Here is a 16,746-nt window from a genome sequence, read left to right on the forward strand (position 1 = left end):
GGGGATACGCTCTAGAGACAGCTACATTCACTTTAAATAGGGCACCGTCTAAATCCGTTGAGACGACACCGTATGAATTATGGTTTGGAAAGAAACCTAAGCTGTCGTTTCTAAAAGTTTGGGGATGCGAAGCTTATGTCAAGAAACTTCAACCTGAAAAGCTCGAACCCAAGTCGGAAAAATGCGTATTCATAGGATACCCTAAGGAAACTGTAGGGTATACCTTCTACTTAAGATCCGAAGGCAAGATCTTTGTTGCCAAGAACGGATGCTTTCTGGAAAAAGAGTTTCTCTCGAAAGAAGTAAGTGGGAGGAAAGTAGAACTCGATGAAGTACTACCTCTTGAGCGGGATAGTGACGCAGCACAGGAAACCGTTCCTGTGATGCCCACACCAACTGAAGAGGAAAACCATGATAATGATCAAGGTACTTCGGATCAAGTTACTGCTGAACTTCGTAGGTCCACAAGGACACGTTCCGCACCAGAGTGGTACGGCAACCCTGTCCTGGAAATCATGTTGTTAGACAACAATGAACCTTCGAACTATGAAGAAGCAATGGCGGGCCCGGATTCCAACAAATGGCTTGAAGCCATGAAATCCGAGATAGAATCCATGTATGAAAACAAAGTATGGACTTTGACAGACTTGCCCGATGATCGGCGAGCGATAGAAAACAAATGGATCTTTAAGAAGAAGACGGACGCGGATGGTAATGTTACCATCTATAAAGCTCGACTTGTCGCTAAGGGTTATCGACAGGTTCAAGGGATTGACTACGACGAGACATTCTCTCCCGTAGCGAAGCTAAAGTCCGTCCGAATCATGTTAGCAATTGCCGCATACTATGATTATGAGATATGGCAGATGGACGTCAAAACAGCATTCCTTAACGGGCATCTTAAGGAAGAACTGTATATGATGCAGCCGGAAGGTTTTGTCGATCCTCGGAACGCTAACAAAGTATGCAAGCTCCAGCGATCCATTTATGGACTGGTGCAAGCATCTCGGAGTTGGAACATTCGCTTTGATGAGATGATCAAAGCGTTTGGGTTTATGCAGACTTATGGAGAAGCCTGCGTTTACAAGAAAGTGAGTGGGAGCTCTGTAGCATTTCTCATATTATATGTAGATGACATACTCCTGATGGGAAATAATATAGAATTTCTGGACAGCATTAAGGCCTACTTGAATAAGTGTTTTTCAATGAAGGACCTTGGAGAAGCTGCTTATATATTAGGCATCAAGATCTATAGAGATAGATCGAGACGCCTCATAGGTCTTTCACAAAGCACATACCTTGATAAGATTTTGAAGAGATTCAGAATGGATCAGTCCAAGAAGGGGTTCTTGCCTATGTTACAAGGTATGAGACTGAGCTCAGCTCAGTCACCGACCACGGCAAAAGATAAAGAAGAGATGAGTGTCATCCCCTATGCTTCAGCCATAGGATCTATTATGTATGCCATGCTGTGTACCAGACCCGATGTAAACCTTGCCGTAAGTTTGGTAGCAAGATACCAAAGTAATCCCGGCAAGGAACACTGGACAGCGGTCAAGAATATCCTGAAGTACCTGAAAAGGACAAAGGACATGTTTCTCGTTTATGGAGGAGACGAAGAGCTCGTCGTAAAGGGTTACGTCGACGCTAGCTTCGACTCAGATCTGGATGACTCTAAGTCACAAACCGGATACGTGTATATGTTGAATGGTGGAGCAGTAAGCTGGTGCAGCTGCAAGCAGAGCGTCGTGGCGGGATCTACGTGTGAAGCGGAGTACATGGCAGCCTCGGAGGCAGCACATGAAGCGATTTGGGTGAAGGAGTTCATCACCGACCTAGGAGTCATACCCAATGCGTCGGGGCCGATCAAACTCTTCTGTGACAACACTGGAGCTATTGCCCTCGCAAAGGAGCCCAGGTTTCACAAGAAGACCAGGCACATCAAGCGTCGTTTCAACTCCATCCGTGAAAATGTTCAAGATGGAGACATAGAGATTTGCAAAGTGCACACGGATCTGAATGTCGCAGATCCGCTGACTAAACCTCTCTCGCGTGCAAAACATGATCAACACCAGAACTCTATGGGTGTTCGATTCATCACAATGTAACTAGATTGGTGACTCTAGTGCAAGTGGGAGACTGTTGGAAATATGCCCTAGAGGCAATAATAAAAGTATTATTATATTTCATTGTTCATGATAATTGTCTTTTATTCATGCTATAACTGTATTATCCGGAAATCGTAATACACGTGTGAATACTTAGACCACACTATGTCCCTGGTAAGCCTCTAGTTGACCAGCTCGTTGTGATCAACAGATAGTCATGGTTTCCTGACTATGGACATTGGATGTCGTTGATAACGGGATCACATCATTAGGAGAATGATGTGATGGACAAGACCCAATCCTAAGCATAGCATAAAAGATCGTGTAGTTCGTTTTGCTAGAGCTTTGCAAGTGTCAAGTATCTCTTCCTTCGACCATGAGATCGTGTAACTCCCGGATACCGTAAGAGTGCCTTGGGTGTATCAAACGTCACAACGTAACTGGGTGACTATAAAGGTGCATTACAGGTATCTCCGAAAGTAGCTGTTGGGTTGACACGGATCGAGACTGGGATTTGTCACTCCGTATGACGGAGAGGTATCTCTGGGCCCACTCGGTAATGCATCATCATAATGAGCTCAATGTGACCAAGGTGTTGGACACGGGATCATGCATTACGGTACGAGTAAAGTGACTTGCCGGTAACGAGACTGAACAAGGTATTGGGATACCGACGATCGAGTCTCGGGCAAGTAACGTACCGATTGACAAAGGGAATTGCATACAGGGTTTGATCGAATCCTCGACATAGTGGTTCATCCGATGACAACATCGAGGAGCATGTGGAAGCCATCATGGGTATCCAGATCCCGCTGATGGTTATTGACTGAGAGCGTCTCGGTCATGTCTGCATGTCTCCCGAACCCGTAGGGTCTACACACTTAAGGTTCGGTGACGCTAGGGTTATGAAGATATGTATATGCAGAAACCCGAATGTTGTTCGGAGTCCCGGATGAGATCCCGGACGTCACGAGGAGTTCCGGAATGGTCCGGAGGTAAAGAATTATATATAGGAAGTGCTATTTCGGGCATCGGGACAAGTTTCGGGGTTATCGGTATTGTACCGGGACCACCGGAAGGGTCCCGGGGGTCCACCGGGTGGGGCCACCTGTCCCGGGGGGCCACATGGGCTGTAGGGGGTGCGCCTTGGCCATCATGGCCAAGGGCACCAGCCCCTATAGGCCCATGCGCCTAGGGTTTCCCCCTAGGAGGAGTCCTAGTGGTGGAAGGCACCCCTAGGTGCCTTGGGGGGGAGGGAAACCTCCCCTAGGCCGCCGCCCCCCCTAGTAGATCTCATCTACTAGGGCCGGCGCCCCCCCTGGCACCCCTATATATAGTGGGGGAGAGGAGGGACTTCATACACCAGCCCCTGGCGCCTCCACCTCCCCCCGTTACGTCTCTCCCTCGTAGTCTCGGCGAAGCCCTGCTGCTGTGACGCCCTGCATCCACCACCACGCCGTCGTGCTGCTGGATCTTCATCAACCTCTCCTTCCCCCTCGCTGGATCAAGAAGGAGGAGACGTCTCCCGTCCCGTACGTGTGTTGAACGTGGAGGTGCCGTCCGTTCCGCGCTGGTCATCAGTGATTTGGATCACGTCGAGTACGACTACATCATCACCTTGCAAGCTTCCGCACGCGATCTACAAGTGGTATGTAGATGCAAACTCTCTCCCTAGACTCGTTGCTTAGATGAACTCATAGATGGATCTTGGTGAAACCGTAGGAAAAATTTTAATTTTCTGCAACGTTCCCAACAGTATTGTAGTGTGTATGTACAAGTGCGAGCAAGATGGCCAAGGGGGCATCACTCAAAGAGCTCGTAAGTGTTGCTTCTTGGTGCTCTATGTGTTGGTCATTATGTTCATTTGCTCAATCTGCAACTTGTTGATCAGGTCATTGTCTAGTCTGGACACACATGAGTGTTCTTCCATAGTGAGGGAGTCCTGGATTAGGGGGTGTTCGGATAGCCGGACTATACCTTCAGCCGGAATCCCGGACTATGAAGATATAAGATTGAAGACTTCGTCCAGTGTCCGGATGGGACTTTCCTTGGCGTGGAAGGCAAGCTTGGCGATGCGATATTCAAGATCTCCTACCATTGTAACCGACTCTGTGTAACCCTAACCCTATCCCGGTGTCTATATAAACCGGAGGGTTGTAGCCCGTAGAGGATCAACTCCATACACAATCATACCATAGGCTAGCTTCTAGGGTTTAGCCTCCTTGATCTCGTGGTAGATCTACTCTTGTACTACCCATATCTTCAATATTAATCAAGCTGGAGTAGGGTTTTACCTCCATCGAGAGGGCCCGAACCTGGGTAAAACAAAGTGTCCCCTGTCTCCTGTTACCATCCGACCTAGACGCACAGTTCGGGACCCCCTACCCGAGATCCGCCGGTTTTGACACCGACATTGGTGCTTTCATTGAGAGTTCCTCTGTGCCGTCGCCTTTAGGCCCGATGGCTCCTTCGATCTTCAACAACAATGCGGTCCGGGGTGAGACTTTCCTCCTCGGACAGATCTTTGTCTTCGGCGGCTTCGCACTGCGGGCCAATTCTCTTGGCCACCTTGAGAAGATCGGAAGCTACGCCCCTGGCCATCAGGTCAGGTTTGGAAGCCTAAACTACACGGCTGACATCCGCGGAGACTTGATCTTCGACGGATTCGAGCCACAGCCAAGCGTGCCGCACTGTCTCGATGGGCACGATATAGCTCTGCCGCCAAACAGCGCCTTGGAGGCCGCACACGCATCGGTTTCGACCATTGATTCGGAACCTACTGCGCCGATCGAGGATCAGCGGTTGGACGCTGCCTCAGGGGCTGCGATCTCAGAGGCGATCGAGCCGAACTCCAGCCCCGCACTCCGCATGGCCCGTGACTCCGAGGATCCGGATTCCTCTCCGAACTCCGAGCCCCCCGCGCCCCTGCCAATCGAATCCGAGTGGGCGCCGGTAATGGAGTTCACCGCAGCAGACATCTTTCAGCATTCGCCTTTTGGCGACATCCTGAATTCTCTTAAGTCTCTCTCTTTATCAGGAGAGCCCTGGCCGGACTACGGTCAGCAAGGGTGGGATACGGACGGTGAGGAAATTCAAAACCCACCCACCACCCACTTTTTAGCCACTGTCGACGACTTAACCGACATACTTGACTTCGGCTCCGAAGACATCGACGGCATGGACGACGATATAGGAGACGAACAGGAACCAGCACCTGTAGGGCGCTGGAAAGCCACCTCGTCATACGACATATACATGGTGGATACTCCAAAAGATGGAGAAGGCGATGGAACAATGGGGGATAACGCCCCCAAGAAACAGCCAAAGCGCCGGCGTCAGCGGCGCCGCTCTAAATCCCGCCAAAGCAAAAAACGGTGATTCCGGCACAGGAGATAATACTACCCCGGACAGCGCCGAAGAACACCCACCTTAGCAAGATTCGGCACAGGAAGATGGAGAAGCCAGCCCTCATGAGAGAGCGGCAGACCAAGAGGTCGAGGATGATAACTATACGCCTCCCTCCGAAGACGAGGCAAGCCTCGATGACGATGAATTCGTCATACCATCAGACCCCGCCGAACAAGAGCGTTTTAAACGCAGGCTTTTAGCCACGGCACGCAGCCTCAAGAAAAAGCAGCAACAGCTTAGAGCTGCCCAAGATTTGCTAGCTGACAGATGGACTGAAGTCCTTGCAGCCGAAGAGTATGAACTCGAACGCCCCTCCAAGAGTTACCCGAAGCACAGGCCGCTACCCCGATCAGAGGAGGAAGCACCTACATCACCAGCGCATGACATGGCAGACCGGCCACCCCGTGGCCGTGACAGAGATGCCGCTCAGCCCTCCACCCAAGCCATGCCCCGACGCCGCACAACTAAGGCACGGGAAAATGCGCCCGACCTGCGAGACATACTGGAGGATAAAGCAAGACAAACAAGATCGATCTACGGATCGCGCAGGCGCCCTACAGCATGTGACAATGATCTTCACTCCGGATACAACAAATCCGGCCGGGCCGAACACAACAGACATAGCTCTTCCGAGTTGCGTCGTGATATAGCCCAGTACAGAGGCGCCGCACACCTGCTATGCTTCACGAATGAAGTAATGGATCATAAAATCCCAGAGGGCTTCAAACCCGTAAACATCGAATCATACGATGGCACCACAGACCCGGCGGTATGGATCGAGGACTATCTCCTTCACATCCACATGGCACGCGGCGATGATCTACACGCCATCAAGTACCTCCCGCTCAAACTTAAAGGACCGGCCCGGCATTGGCTTAACAGCTTGCCAACAGACTCAATCGGTTCTTGGGAGGACCTGGAAGCCGCATTCCTCGATAACTTCCAGGGCACTTACGTACGACCGCCGGATGCCGACGACTTAAGCCACATAATTCAGCAGCCAGAAGAATCAGCCAGACAATTCTAGACACGGTTCCTAACAAAGAAAAACCAGATAGTCGACTGTCCGGACGCAGAGGCCCTAGCAGCCTTCAAGCATAACATCCGCGACGAGTGGCTTGCCCGGCACCTGGGACAGGAAAAGCCGAAATCCATGGCAGCACTCACGACACTCATGACCCGCTTTTGCGCGGGAGAAGACAGTTGGCTGGCTCGCAGTAACAACTTATCAAAGAACCCTGGTAATTCGGATACCAAGGACAAAAGTGGCAGGACACGTCGGAATAAGCAAAAACGCCGCGTTAACAGCGACAGCAATGAAGAGACGGCAGTCAATGCCGGATTCAGAGGCTATAAATCCGGTCAGCGGAAAAAGCCATTCAAAAAGAATACTCAGGGCCCGTCCAGTTTGGACCGAATACTCGATCGCTTGTGCCAGATACATGGCACCCCCGAAAAGCTAGCCAATCACACTAACAGGGATTGTTGGGTGTTCAAGTAGGCAGGCAAGTTAAGAGCCGAAAACAGAGACAAGGGGCTGCACAGCGACGACGAAGAGCCCAAGCCGCCGAACAACAATGGACAGAAGGGCTTTCCCCCACAAGTGCGGACGGTGAACATGATATACGCAACCCATATTCCCAAGCAGGAGCGGAAGCGTGCGCTGCGGGACGTATACGCGATGGAGCCAGTCGCCCCAAAGTTCAACCCATGGTCCTCCTGCCCGATCACCTTTGATCGAAGGGACCATCCCACTAGCATCCGTCATGGCGGCTTCGCTGCATTGGTTCTCGACCCAATCATCGACGGATTTCACCTCACAAGAGTCCTCATGGACGGCGGCAGTAGCCTGAACCTGCTTTATCAGGACACAGTGCGGAAAATGGGCATAAATCCCTCAAGGATCAAACCCACAAGAACAACCTTTAAAGGCGTTATACTAGGTGTAGAAGCCAACTATACAGGCTCAGTAACACTTGACGTGGTCTTCGGATCCCCGGATAATTTCCGAAGCGAAGAGTTAATCTTTGATATAGTCCCGTTTCGCAGTGGCTATCACGCCCTACTCGGACGAACCGCATTCACAAAATTCAATGCGGTGCCGCATTACGCATATCTCAAACTCAAGATGCCAGGCCCTCGAGGAGTAATCACGGTCAACGGAAACACCGAACGCTCCCTCCGTACGGAGGAGCATACGGCGGCTCTCGCAGCGGAGATACAAAGTAGCCTTCTTAGGCAATTCCCCAGTCTGGCCATTAAAAACCCAGACACTGCCAAGCGCGCCCGGAGTAACCTACAGCAGGACCGCCTGGCACACTTTGAGCAAGCGTAGCAATGCGGCCCCAACCCCAGCTTTCACGACCTAGCGAAACCAGTACCTCGCGTACACAACTACGCACGTGAAATACCATGGGCACAGGGGAAGGGGCACAATAAACGGCACGCCCAACATACGGCTTAAAACATACTAGGGGCTGTCGGATTCTTTTTTTAATTTTTTCTTACTTTCAGGACTCCATACTTCGGACGACCTGTTCGGCAACTCGACTGCCGCACAAACGATGCAAGATCCAGGGAGGCAGACAAGCCATGCCGCATTATGGAACTCCCAGGTGGTCTCTGTTATGAGCGGTATACCTGTTTTAAATACAATTCCGCGGCCTGACCCTGGTCAGGACATACTGAATAGTCCAATATATTTTGCTTATCGCACTATTTGTATCATTCGACTTTGATAAATAGCCTCTCTATAAACAATGCTTAGCTTCTCGTCTATTTTTTGCATTACTCTATTTTATATATGTTCATTAATGACATGTTGCACCCGTACACTATGGTACGACAAGTACGCCAGGGGCTTCAGTACCCTTTAATATGGTGTGAGAAGTCCATACACTTTCACAAGTGCGGCACCCCGGACTTATAGCACTATATGCATCGGCTTCGAATCATGATTTAGGTCAATAGTTGGGTTTGCCCGGCTCCTATGTTTTGGTGCCTTACGTTCCGCTATATCGGCTAAGGTAGCACTAGGAGAACCACTGCGATTGTGCCCCGGTTGAGCTGGGCTAAGCACCTCAGTGGAGAAAGCTAAAACTGACTGTCATGATGAGGCGAGAGACCGGTCGCTGTTCGAGAGGTTTTTCGGGTCCCTAAAGGCCTATGCCGCTTCGAGCGAGGAGCTGGATAACCCCAGCCAAGGAGTGGATAGCGCCCCGAACTCGGTCTTCCGAACTAGGGGCTTCGCCGAAATTTAAAATTATAAAGTTCTATGGCTAAGTGAGAGCGTTCAAGCATTATAGTCCGATTGCCTAGTTCGCCGTGCTGAGCGCCTCCCTCGAAGGACCCAACTATGGGAAAAAGAGTGCTCAGGTTTATCCCTGAACACCCCAGCACTAGTGGCATGGGGGCAGAAGCCGACGACTGGCCATCTCTCAATTTTTTGATAAACGACCGCACAGAAAATAATATTTTAAATTCAACAAGCATTGCTTAAGCGCCTATGAACAAGTTTTCAGCGCACAGGATAAAAACGAGCGAGTTTATTCAAAAATTACATCCTTGGTACATTCATCTGCCACAAGGCAAGCACCCGCAAGAACATCCTTGTAATAGTTCTCGGGCTTGCGATGCTCCTTCCCCGGCGGCGGCCCGTCCTTCACAAGCTTCTCACCGTCTAGCTTACCCCAGTGCACCTTTACACGGGCAAGGGCCCTACGGGCACCTTCGATGCATACGGAGCGCTTAAGGACCTCGAGCCTTGGACAGGCCTCCACCAGCTGCCACACCAGCCCGAAGTAGCTCCCAGGCAGGGCCTCTCCGGGCCACAGCCGAACTATGAAGCCCTTCATGGCCTGTTCGGCCGCCTTGTGGAGTTCGACCAGCTGTTTCAGCTGGTCGCTCAAGGGCACAGGGTGTCCGGCCTCAGCATACTGAAACCAGAACACCTTCTCCGTCGAGCTGCCCTCTTCAGCTCGGTAGAATGCGGCGGCATCGGATACGCTGCGGGGAAGATCTGTGAATGCCCCTGGAGAACTCCGGATTCGGGTAAGTAACAAGTAGTTTACTTTTATATTTCTGCTTTGCATAAAGAATGCCTTACCCGTTGCTATCTTCTTCATATCCTCCAACTCTCGGAGGGCCTTTTGGGCTTCGGCCTTGGCAGACTTGGCAGTCTCAAGGGCCGTCGCGACCTCGGACACTCGGGTCTCTGACTCAAGCTCCAAACTCTCATGTTTTCTCATGAGAGCCTGAAGCTCTTGCTGCACCTCGCCGACCTGAGCCCCAAGTTTTTCTCGCTCGGTGCGCTCCGCGGCCGTTTTCTTTTCGGCCTCAGACAATGCTTGCTTGAGGGTCGCCACCTCAGTCGTGGCCCCTACAATAAGCAGTACAATCCTGTTATTTTTTGCAATCACGCCTCTCTATAGGCACTTATTTCTATAAGGTATTTCTTACCTTCTTTCTCCTCGAGTTGCCGCTTGGCAAGGCCGAGCTCTTGCTCGGACCGCTCGAGTCCCTGTTTCAGGACACCCACCTCCGCAGTCAGTGCGGCGGTGGACAGCAGCGAAGCCTACATACGCATATTGACTCTTTATTGTTAGACTCCTGCGAAATTTAATAGATCCTCTATTCGGCTTTTCTTTCCGAACGCCAAATAGAGCATCAGGGGCTACTGTCTATGCGGTAATATTTTTACATATTTTTACTTACCTCGAAGCCTGTTAGGAGGCTAGCGCAAGCTTCACTCAGCCCGCTCTTGGCGGACTGGACCTTCTGGATCACCGTACTCATAATAGTACGGTGCTCCTCGTCGATGGAGGCGCCTTCAAGCACCTCCAGCAGATTGTCCGGCACCTCTGGTTGGACGGAGGTTGCCGGCTCAGAAGACTTGCTCCTCTTGGAAGGAGCTCGCCTACCGCGGTCCGGAATCGTTGAAGATTCCGGCACGGTGTCCGGCTTAAGGCCGGACTTGGAGCCCTGGAGGGTCTTGTCCCCTTTACTCCTGGAGTCTGGGAGGTTGCCTTGCGGCTCCTCCAGGACCACCTCCTGCTGCCCCGGAGCTTGTCACGACGCCACTTCGGCGTCGTCCGCAGTGAGGGGGGAGACAGCGGGCGGAACGGAGTTCACGTCCGATGAATCCAGGGAGCCGCTCGACGACTCGTTGAGTTCGGCCCGGGGCGGGCTGCATAAGTATCATCGACATTAGGTAAAGCTGTGCAACAAAGGAACATCACGAGTTACTCTGATATCCGAACTTACGATTTCGCCGGACGCTTGGCCCTGTCCGGCCACTCCTCTTCGTCTTCTTCGGCGTCGGGGGAATAGTCCGGCGGAGGGGTCTTCCTCTTCCTGGACCCCTCGGCCTCCCCAGTTGGGGCGGCCTCCCTCTTCTTTCCTCCCCCCGCTGGAGGGGGAGTGGTTTCTTCTTCCTCCTCCTTGTTTTCATGGGAGGAGGGCGTCTCGGACTCGCCGAATGATGAGTCCGACAACACCACATTACGGGTACTCTTTCGAGTCCCCGTGGTCTTCTTCTTCTTAGCCTTCTTCTCCGGCACCACATAAGGCGCCGGAGTCAGCAGCTTCACCAGTAGAGCTGGGGCTGGGTCTTCGGGCAGCGGAGTCGGACAGTTAATCAGTTCGGCCATCGCCCGCCAAGCCTGTCAAAGGCAAGGGAGTTTAGATCACGCATAGAGTCAAACTATGAAAAAAGCTTGAACATCCTGTAACAGGTGTAGATAGCATACCTTGCTAGTGTGACGCTGTGAGCTGTATCCGCGGTCCTCGGAAGCGGATGCGGGAGCCTCGGCGCCCTTGAATAGCATCTTCCAGGCATCTTCGTACGTTGTGTCGAAGAGCCTGCTGAGGGTTTGATGCTGCGCCGAGTCGAACTCCCACAGATTGAAATCCCGGTGTTGGCACGGGAGGATCCGGCGGACGAGCATAACCTGGATTATGTTGACAAGCCGGATTGGCTTGTTCACCAGGGACCGGATGCATGTTTGCAATCCGGTCACCTCTTTCTCGTCGCCCCACGACAGGCCCATCTCTTTCCAGGACACAAGCCACGTGGGGGGTCCGGATCGGAACTCAGGGACCGCGGTCCATTCCGGATCGCGTGGCTCGGTGATGTAAAACCACCCGGATTGCCATCCCTTTAGGGTCTCCACGAAAGAGCCCTCGAACCATAGGGTGTTGGCCATCTTGCCCGCCATGGCACCTCCGCACTCCGCCTGGCTGCCGCTCACCACCTTGGGCTTGACGTTGAATGTCTTGAGCCAGAGGCCGAAATGGGGGCGGACGCGGAGAAAGGCCTCGCACACGACGATAAACACCGAGATATTGAGGATGAAGTTCGGAGTCAGATCATGGAAATCCAGGCCGTAGTAGAACATGAGCCCCGGGACAAATGGGTGGAGTGGAAAACCCAGTCCGCGGAGGAAGTGGAGGAGAAATACCACCCTCTCATGGGGCCTTGGGGTGGGGATAAGCTGTCCCTTCTCGGGAAGCCGGTGCGCGATTTCCTTGGACAGATACCCGGCCTTCCTTAGCTTCTTGATTTTGTCCTCCGTAACGGTGGAGACCATCCATTTGCCTCCCGCTCCGGACATTGCTGGAGAAGGTTGAGGTGGGAAGTGCGGGCTTGGGCGCTGGAGCTCGGGTGCGCGAGAGATGGGTAGGCAAGGGAGAAAGAAGGCGTAGGTAAATAGGGTGGATCCTTATCCCCTTATATAGGCGGATGCGGTTATGCGTCCCCACTTGCCTAGTAAAACCCGCTTGCCTCCCGAGCGCCGTGATAAATGGCGCGGTTGGGTTACCCACATCCGTATTAATGAGAATCCCGTAAAAATGGTACACGATCTCTGCTTTGACAAGACGTGCCAAGGAAACCACCTCGCAAAACATGCTGAGGTGGAAAAATAAAAACGATTCGAGTAAAGGACTTGGCTGTAGTGTGATGGCGCACTGCAGAATACGTCAGCAGATTTGATTTGTGTTAATATTATTCTCTCTATAGCAATATGTGGAAACTTATTTTACAGAGTCGGACACTACTCTTGGTGATTACAATCTTCTATGAAGGACTTGGAGGAGGAACCCGCCTTGCAATGCCGAAGACAATTTGCGCGCTGGACTCGTCGTTATTGAAGCCTGGTTCAGGGGCTACTGAGGGAGTCATGGATTAGGGGGTGTTCGGATAGCCGGACTATACCTTCAGCCGGACTCCCGGACTATGAAGATATAAGATTGAAGACTTCGTCCCGTGTCCGGATGGGACTTTCCTTGGCGTGGAAGGCAAGCTTGGCGATGCGACATTCAAGATCTCCTACCATTGTAACCGACTCTATGTAACCATAGCCCTATCCGGTGTCTATATAAACCGGAGGGTTGTAGCCCGTAGAGGATCAACTCCATACACAATCATACCATAGGCTAGCTTCTAGGGTTTAGCCTCCTTGATCTCGTGGTAGATCTACTCTTGTACTACCCATATCTTCAATATTAATCAAGCAGGAGTAGGGTTTTACCTCCATCGAGAGGGCCCGAACCTGGGTAAAACAAAGTGTCTCCTGTCTCCTGTTACCATCCGACCTAGATGCACAGTTCGGGACCCCCTACCCGAGATCCGCCGGTTTTGACACCGACACATAGGACGAAGTGGAAGCTACAATGATGCATTATTGGGTGAAGCTCAATGCCCATGGCAAACTAGATCAATTACCTATGAAGAAGTTCAAGCTCGAGAAGAGGAAGCTTGAGACGAAGCCTGCTTTGGGCATCGATGAAATTTGAAAACTTCTTGAACATCTTTCAGGGAGTGCTTTTGAATTTAAATGGATGGTTGAGTTGCGGTTGATTTGGATATATTTGTCAAAGTGACGCATCTGTTAAAGTGACCAGAGGCAGTCATTTGGTTTGTTTTATTTTTTTAAGGAAAGTGGCGGGCATTTGGTGACTCCCGTTAAATGGCCTTCGCCACTATTCCTGACCGCGGACACGTCTAAACATGTCCGCAAGCATTTGGTGATGTTCGTATTGGTGAACCGTATTGGAGTTGCCCTAAGTCTGCCAGCTAACCTTCAGCGTAGGATTCACAAAACAGACACCATTCATAATTTAAATAAAACTAAATAATAATAATAATAATAATAATAATAATAATAATAATAATAATAATAATAATAATAATAATAATAATAATAATAATAAGCAACAACCGAATACAAATCTGAAAGGTAAAAGCGACACCTAACTGCGTTTCTTGGCCAAGAGCAAGCCTTCCTCTTGTTTTTTTTTGAGCATCAGTACAGACACAAGCGCTCATATACACGCGCATACAGCGACACATAGGACGAAGTGGAAGCTACAATGATGCATTATTGGGTGAAGCTCAATGCCCATGGCAAACTAGATCAATTACCTATGAAGAAGTTCAAGCTCGAGAAGAGGAAGCTTGAGACGAAGCCTGCTTTGGGCATCGATGAAATTTGAAAACTTCTTGAACATCTTTCAGGGAGTGCTTTTGAATTTAAATGGATGGTTGAGTTGCTGTTGATTTGGATATATTTGTCAAAGTGACGCATCTGTTAAAGTGACCAGAGGCAGTCATTTGGTTTGTTTTATTTTTTTTAAGGAAAGTGGCGGGCATTTGGTGACTCCCGTTAAATGGCCTTCGCCACTATTCCTGACCGCGGACACGTCTGAACATGTCCGCAAGCATTTGGTGATGTTCGTATTGGTGAACCGTATTGGAGTTGCCCTAAGTCTGCCAGCTAACCTTCAGCGTAGGATTCACAAAACAGACACCATTCATAATTTAAATAAAATTAAATAATAATAATAATAATAATAATAATAATAATAATAATAATAATAATAATAATAATAATAATAATAATAATAATAATAATAATAAGCAACAACCGAATACAAATCTGAAAGGTAAAAGCGACACCTAACTGCGTTTCTTGGCCAAGAGCAAGCCTTCCTCTTGTTTTTTTTGAGCATCAGTACAGACACAAGCGCTCATATACACGCGCATACAGCGACACATAGGACGAAGTGGAAGCTACAATGATGCATTATTGGGTGAAGCTCAATGCCCATGGCAAACTAGATCAATTACCTATGAAGAAGTTCAAGCTCGAGAAGAGGAAGCTTGAGACGAAGCCTGCTTTGGGCATCGATGAAATTTGAAAACTTCTTGAACATCTTTCAGGGAGTGCTTTTGAATTTAAATGGATGGTTGAGTTGCTGTTGATTTGGATATATTTGTCAAAGTGACGCATCTGTTAAAGTGACCAGAGGCAGTCATTTGGTTTGTTTTATTTTTTTTAAGGAAAGTGGCGGGCATTTGGTGACTCCCGTTAAATGGCCTTTGCCACTATTCCTGACCGCGAACACGTCTAAACATGTCCGCAAGCATTTGGTGATGTTCGTATTGGTGAACCGTATTGGAGTTGCCCTAAGTCTGCCAGCTAACCTTCAGCGTAGGATTCACAAAACAGACACCATTCATAATTTAAATAAAACTAAATAATAATAATAATAATAATAATAATAATAATAATAATAATAATAATAATAATAATAGTAATAATAATAATAAGCAACAACCGAATACAAATCTGAAAGGTAAAAGCGACACCTAACTGCGTTTGTTGGCCAAAAGCAAGCCTTCCTCTTGTTTTTTTTGAGCATCAGTACAGACACAAGCGCTCATATACACGCGCATACACTCACCCCTATGAACGCACACACGCACACCCTACCCCTATGAGCACCTCCGAGAGACTGAGCCGGCATATCATCTTGAGATTTACGAAGTCACCGTAGGCGCCTCGTCGTCGACGGGAACGTCTCCTCCCACTAAAAGTGCATCGCCGAAAATCCTGAAATAAATTTAGAAATAATGCGAGCACCAGGATTTGAACCCTGTGGGTTGGGGATACCACTGTCCACCTAACCAACTCAACCACAGGTTGATTCGCAAGCCTTCCTCTTGTTGGGATGTCAACATCTCGGTACCATGATAGTAGGGCAACGTGAGAAAATTGTGCGACATTTCTGCTGTTGTCACCACACTTGAATTCGTTTCATGAGAAGAAAATCTTGGCGCTGGGAATGGATCTGACTACCGAATAATGATCATAGAGATACAGGATCTTCCACATGGCGAGACAAGTTACGCTGAAGTTGCTTACCAACAAATCTGCCCACCTATGCACATATAGTTATTCCTACTCTTCCAAGTTCCAACGTAGCTGAACAACCAAAACTACCCCACGAAACCGGACTACGTGTATCTATTTAATCGGCACCGTCCCCCAAGTGTAAAGGATCTTGTTCTCCCCTTGATCAGCACTGACACTGGCTAGGCAAGGTAGCGACCATATACACAACACCCCGTAGTATCAACGCACCGCCATGGCCAAGCTGCACCGGCTCGTCTCCGTCGTGCTCAGGCTCGTCGCGGCCGTCACCGCGGCCGCCGCGGCGATAATCATGGTGACCAGCCGCGAGACCACCAGCTTGTTCGGCCTGGAAATCGAGGCCAAGTTCTCTCACATTCCGTCATTTATGTAAGTAATGTTTCTCAAAAAAAACTTATATGTGGAGGTCGTTGCGCATTTTCATTGTTTGATTTGGCATATATGCAGCTTCTTCGTGGTGGCATACGCCGTGGCATGCGTCTACAGCCTGCTCGTCATCCTCGTGCCGCCCGGGGGCGCCGCCTCGAGATTGGTCGTCATGGCCGACGTGGCAATGGGGATGGTGCTCACCGGCGCCGTGGCGGCCACGGGCGCGATCGCGGAGGTCGGGAGGAACGGCAACGAGCACGCCGGGTGGCTGCCGATCTGCGAGCAGGTGCACGGCTACTGCAACCAGGTCATGGGAGCCCTCATCGCCGGGTTCGTCGCGCTGGTCGTCTACTTCCTCATCATCATGCACTCCCTCCACGCCGTCACTGATACCATGTGTCCGTGCCATTAGCTACCATTATAGTGCTGTACCGTCGATGATCTATGTACCGGGTGGTCGCGCAAAAAAAATATTGTGTTGTTCAGTGATTTGTTTTGGTCATCTTCTTCATTTAGTCTGACGGACCAAGGGCGAAATGTGGCGAGATGTTTGAAAAGAAAATATTTTGTTCGTTATGCCGATCATGTTACTATTGATGTTGGAGATTTGAAATGAACAATATTCTTGAACTCGTATTTCTAGGCAA

General features: G+C 50.1%; 1 protein-coding gene across 1 annotated transcript; it reads left to right on the top strand.

Annotated features, from left to right (window-relative positions):
* Positions 1–15,867: 15,867 nt before the first annotated feature.
* LOC123151630 (CASP-like protein 1C1) lies at positions 15,868–16,746 on the top strand. Its single transcript, XM_044571311.1, has 2 exons — positions 15,868–16,099; positions 16,178–16,746. Exons 1-2 carry the CDS (start codon positions 15,945–15,947, stop codon positions 16,509–16,511), a joined length of 489 nt encoding a protein of 162 aa, XP_044427246.1. The 5' UTR covers positions 15,868–15,944; the 3' UTR covers positions 16,512–16,746.

Source organism: Triticum aestivum, chromosome 7A (genome assembly GCF_018294505.1).
Source record: "Triticum aestivum cultivar Chinese Spring chromosome 7A, IWGSC CS RefSeq v2.1, whole genome shotgun sequence".
NCBI classification, from domain to species: Eukaryota; Viridiplantae; Streptophyta; class Magnoliopsida; order Poales; family Poaceae; genus Triticum; species Triticum aestivum.

What these genes read in the sequence shown, in the direction of transcription:
- LOC123151630 (XM_044571311.1), top strand. Translation starts at nt 15,945, where the DNA reads ATGGCCAAGCTGCACCGGCTCGTCTCCGTCGTGCTCAGGCTCGTCGCG. An exon ending in TCTCACATTCCGTCATTTAT is followed by an intron (nt 16,100 to 16,177) that starts GTAAGTAATGTT and finishes GCATATATGCAG; the next exon opens with CTTCTTCGTGGTGGCATACG.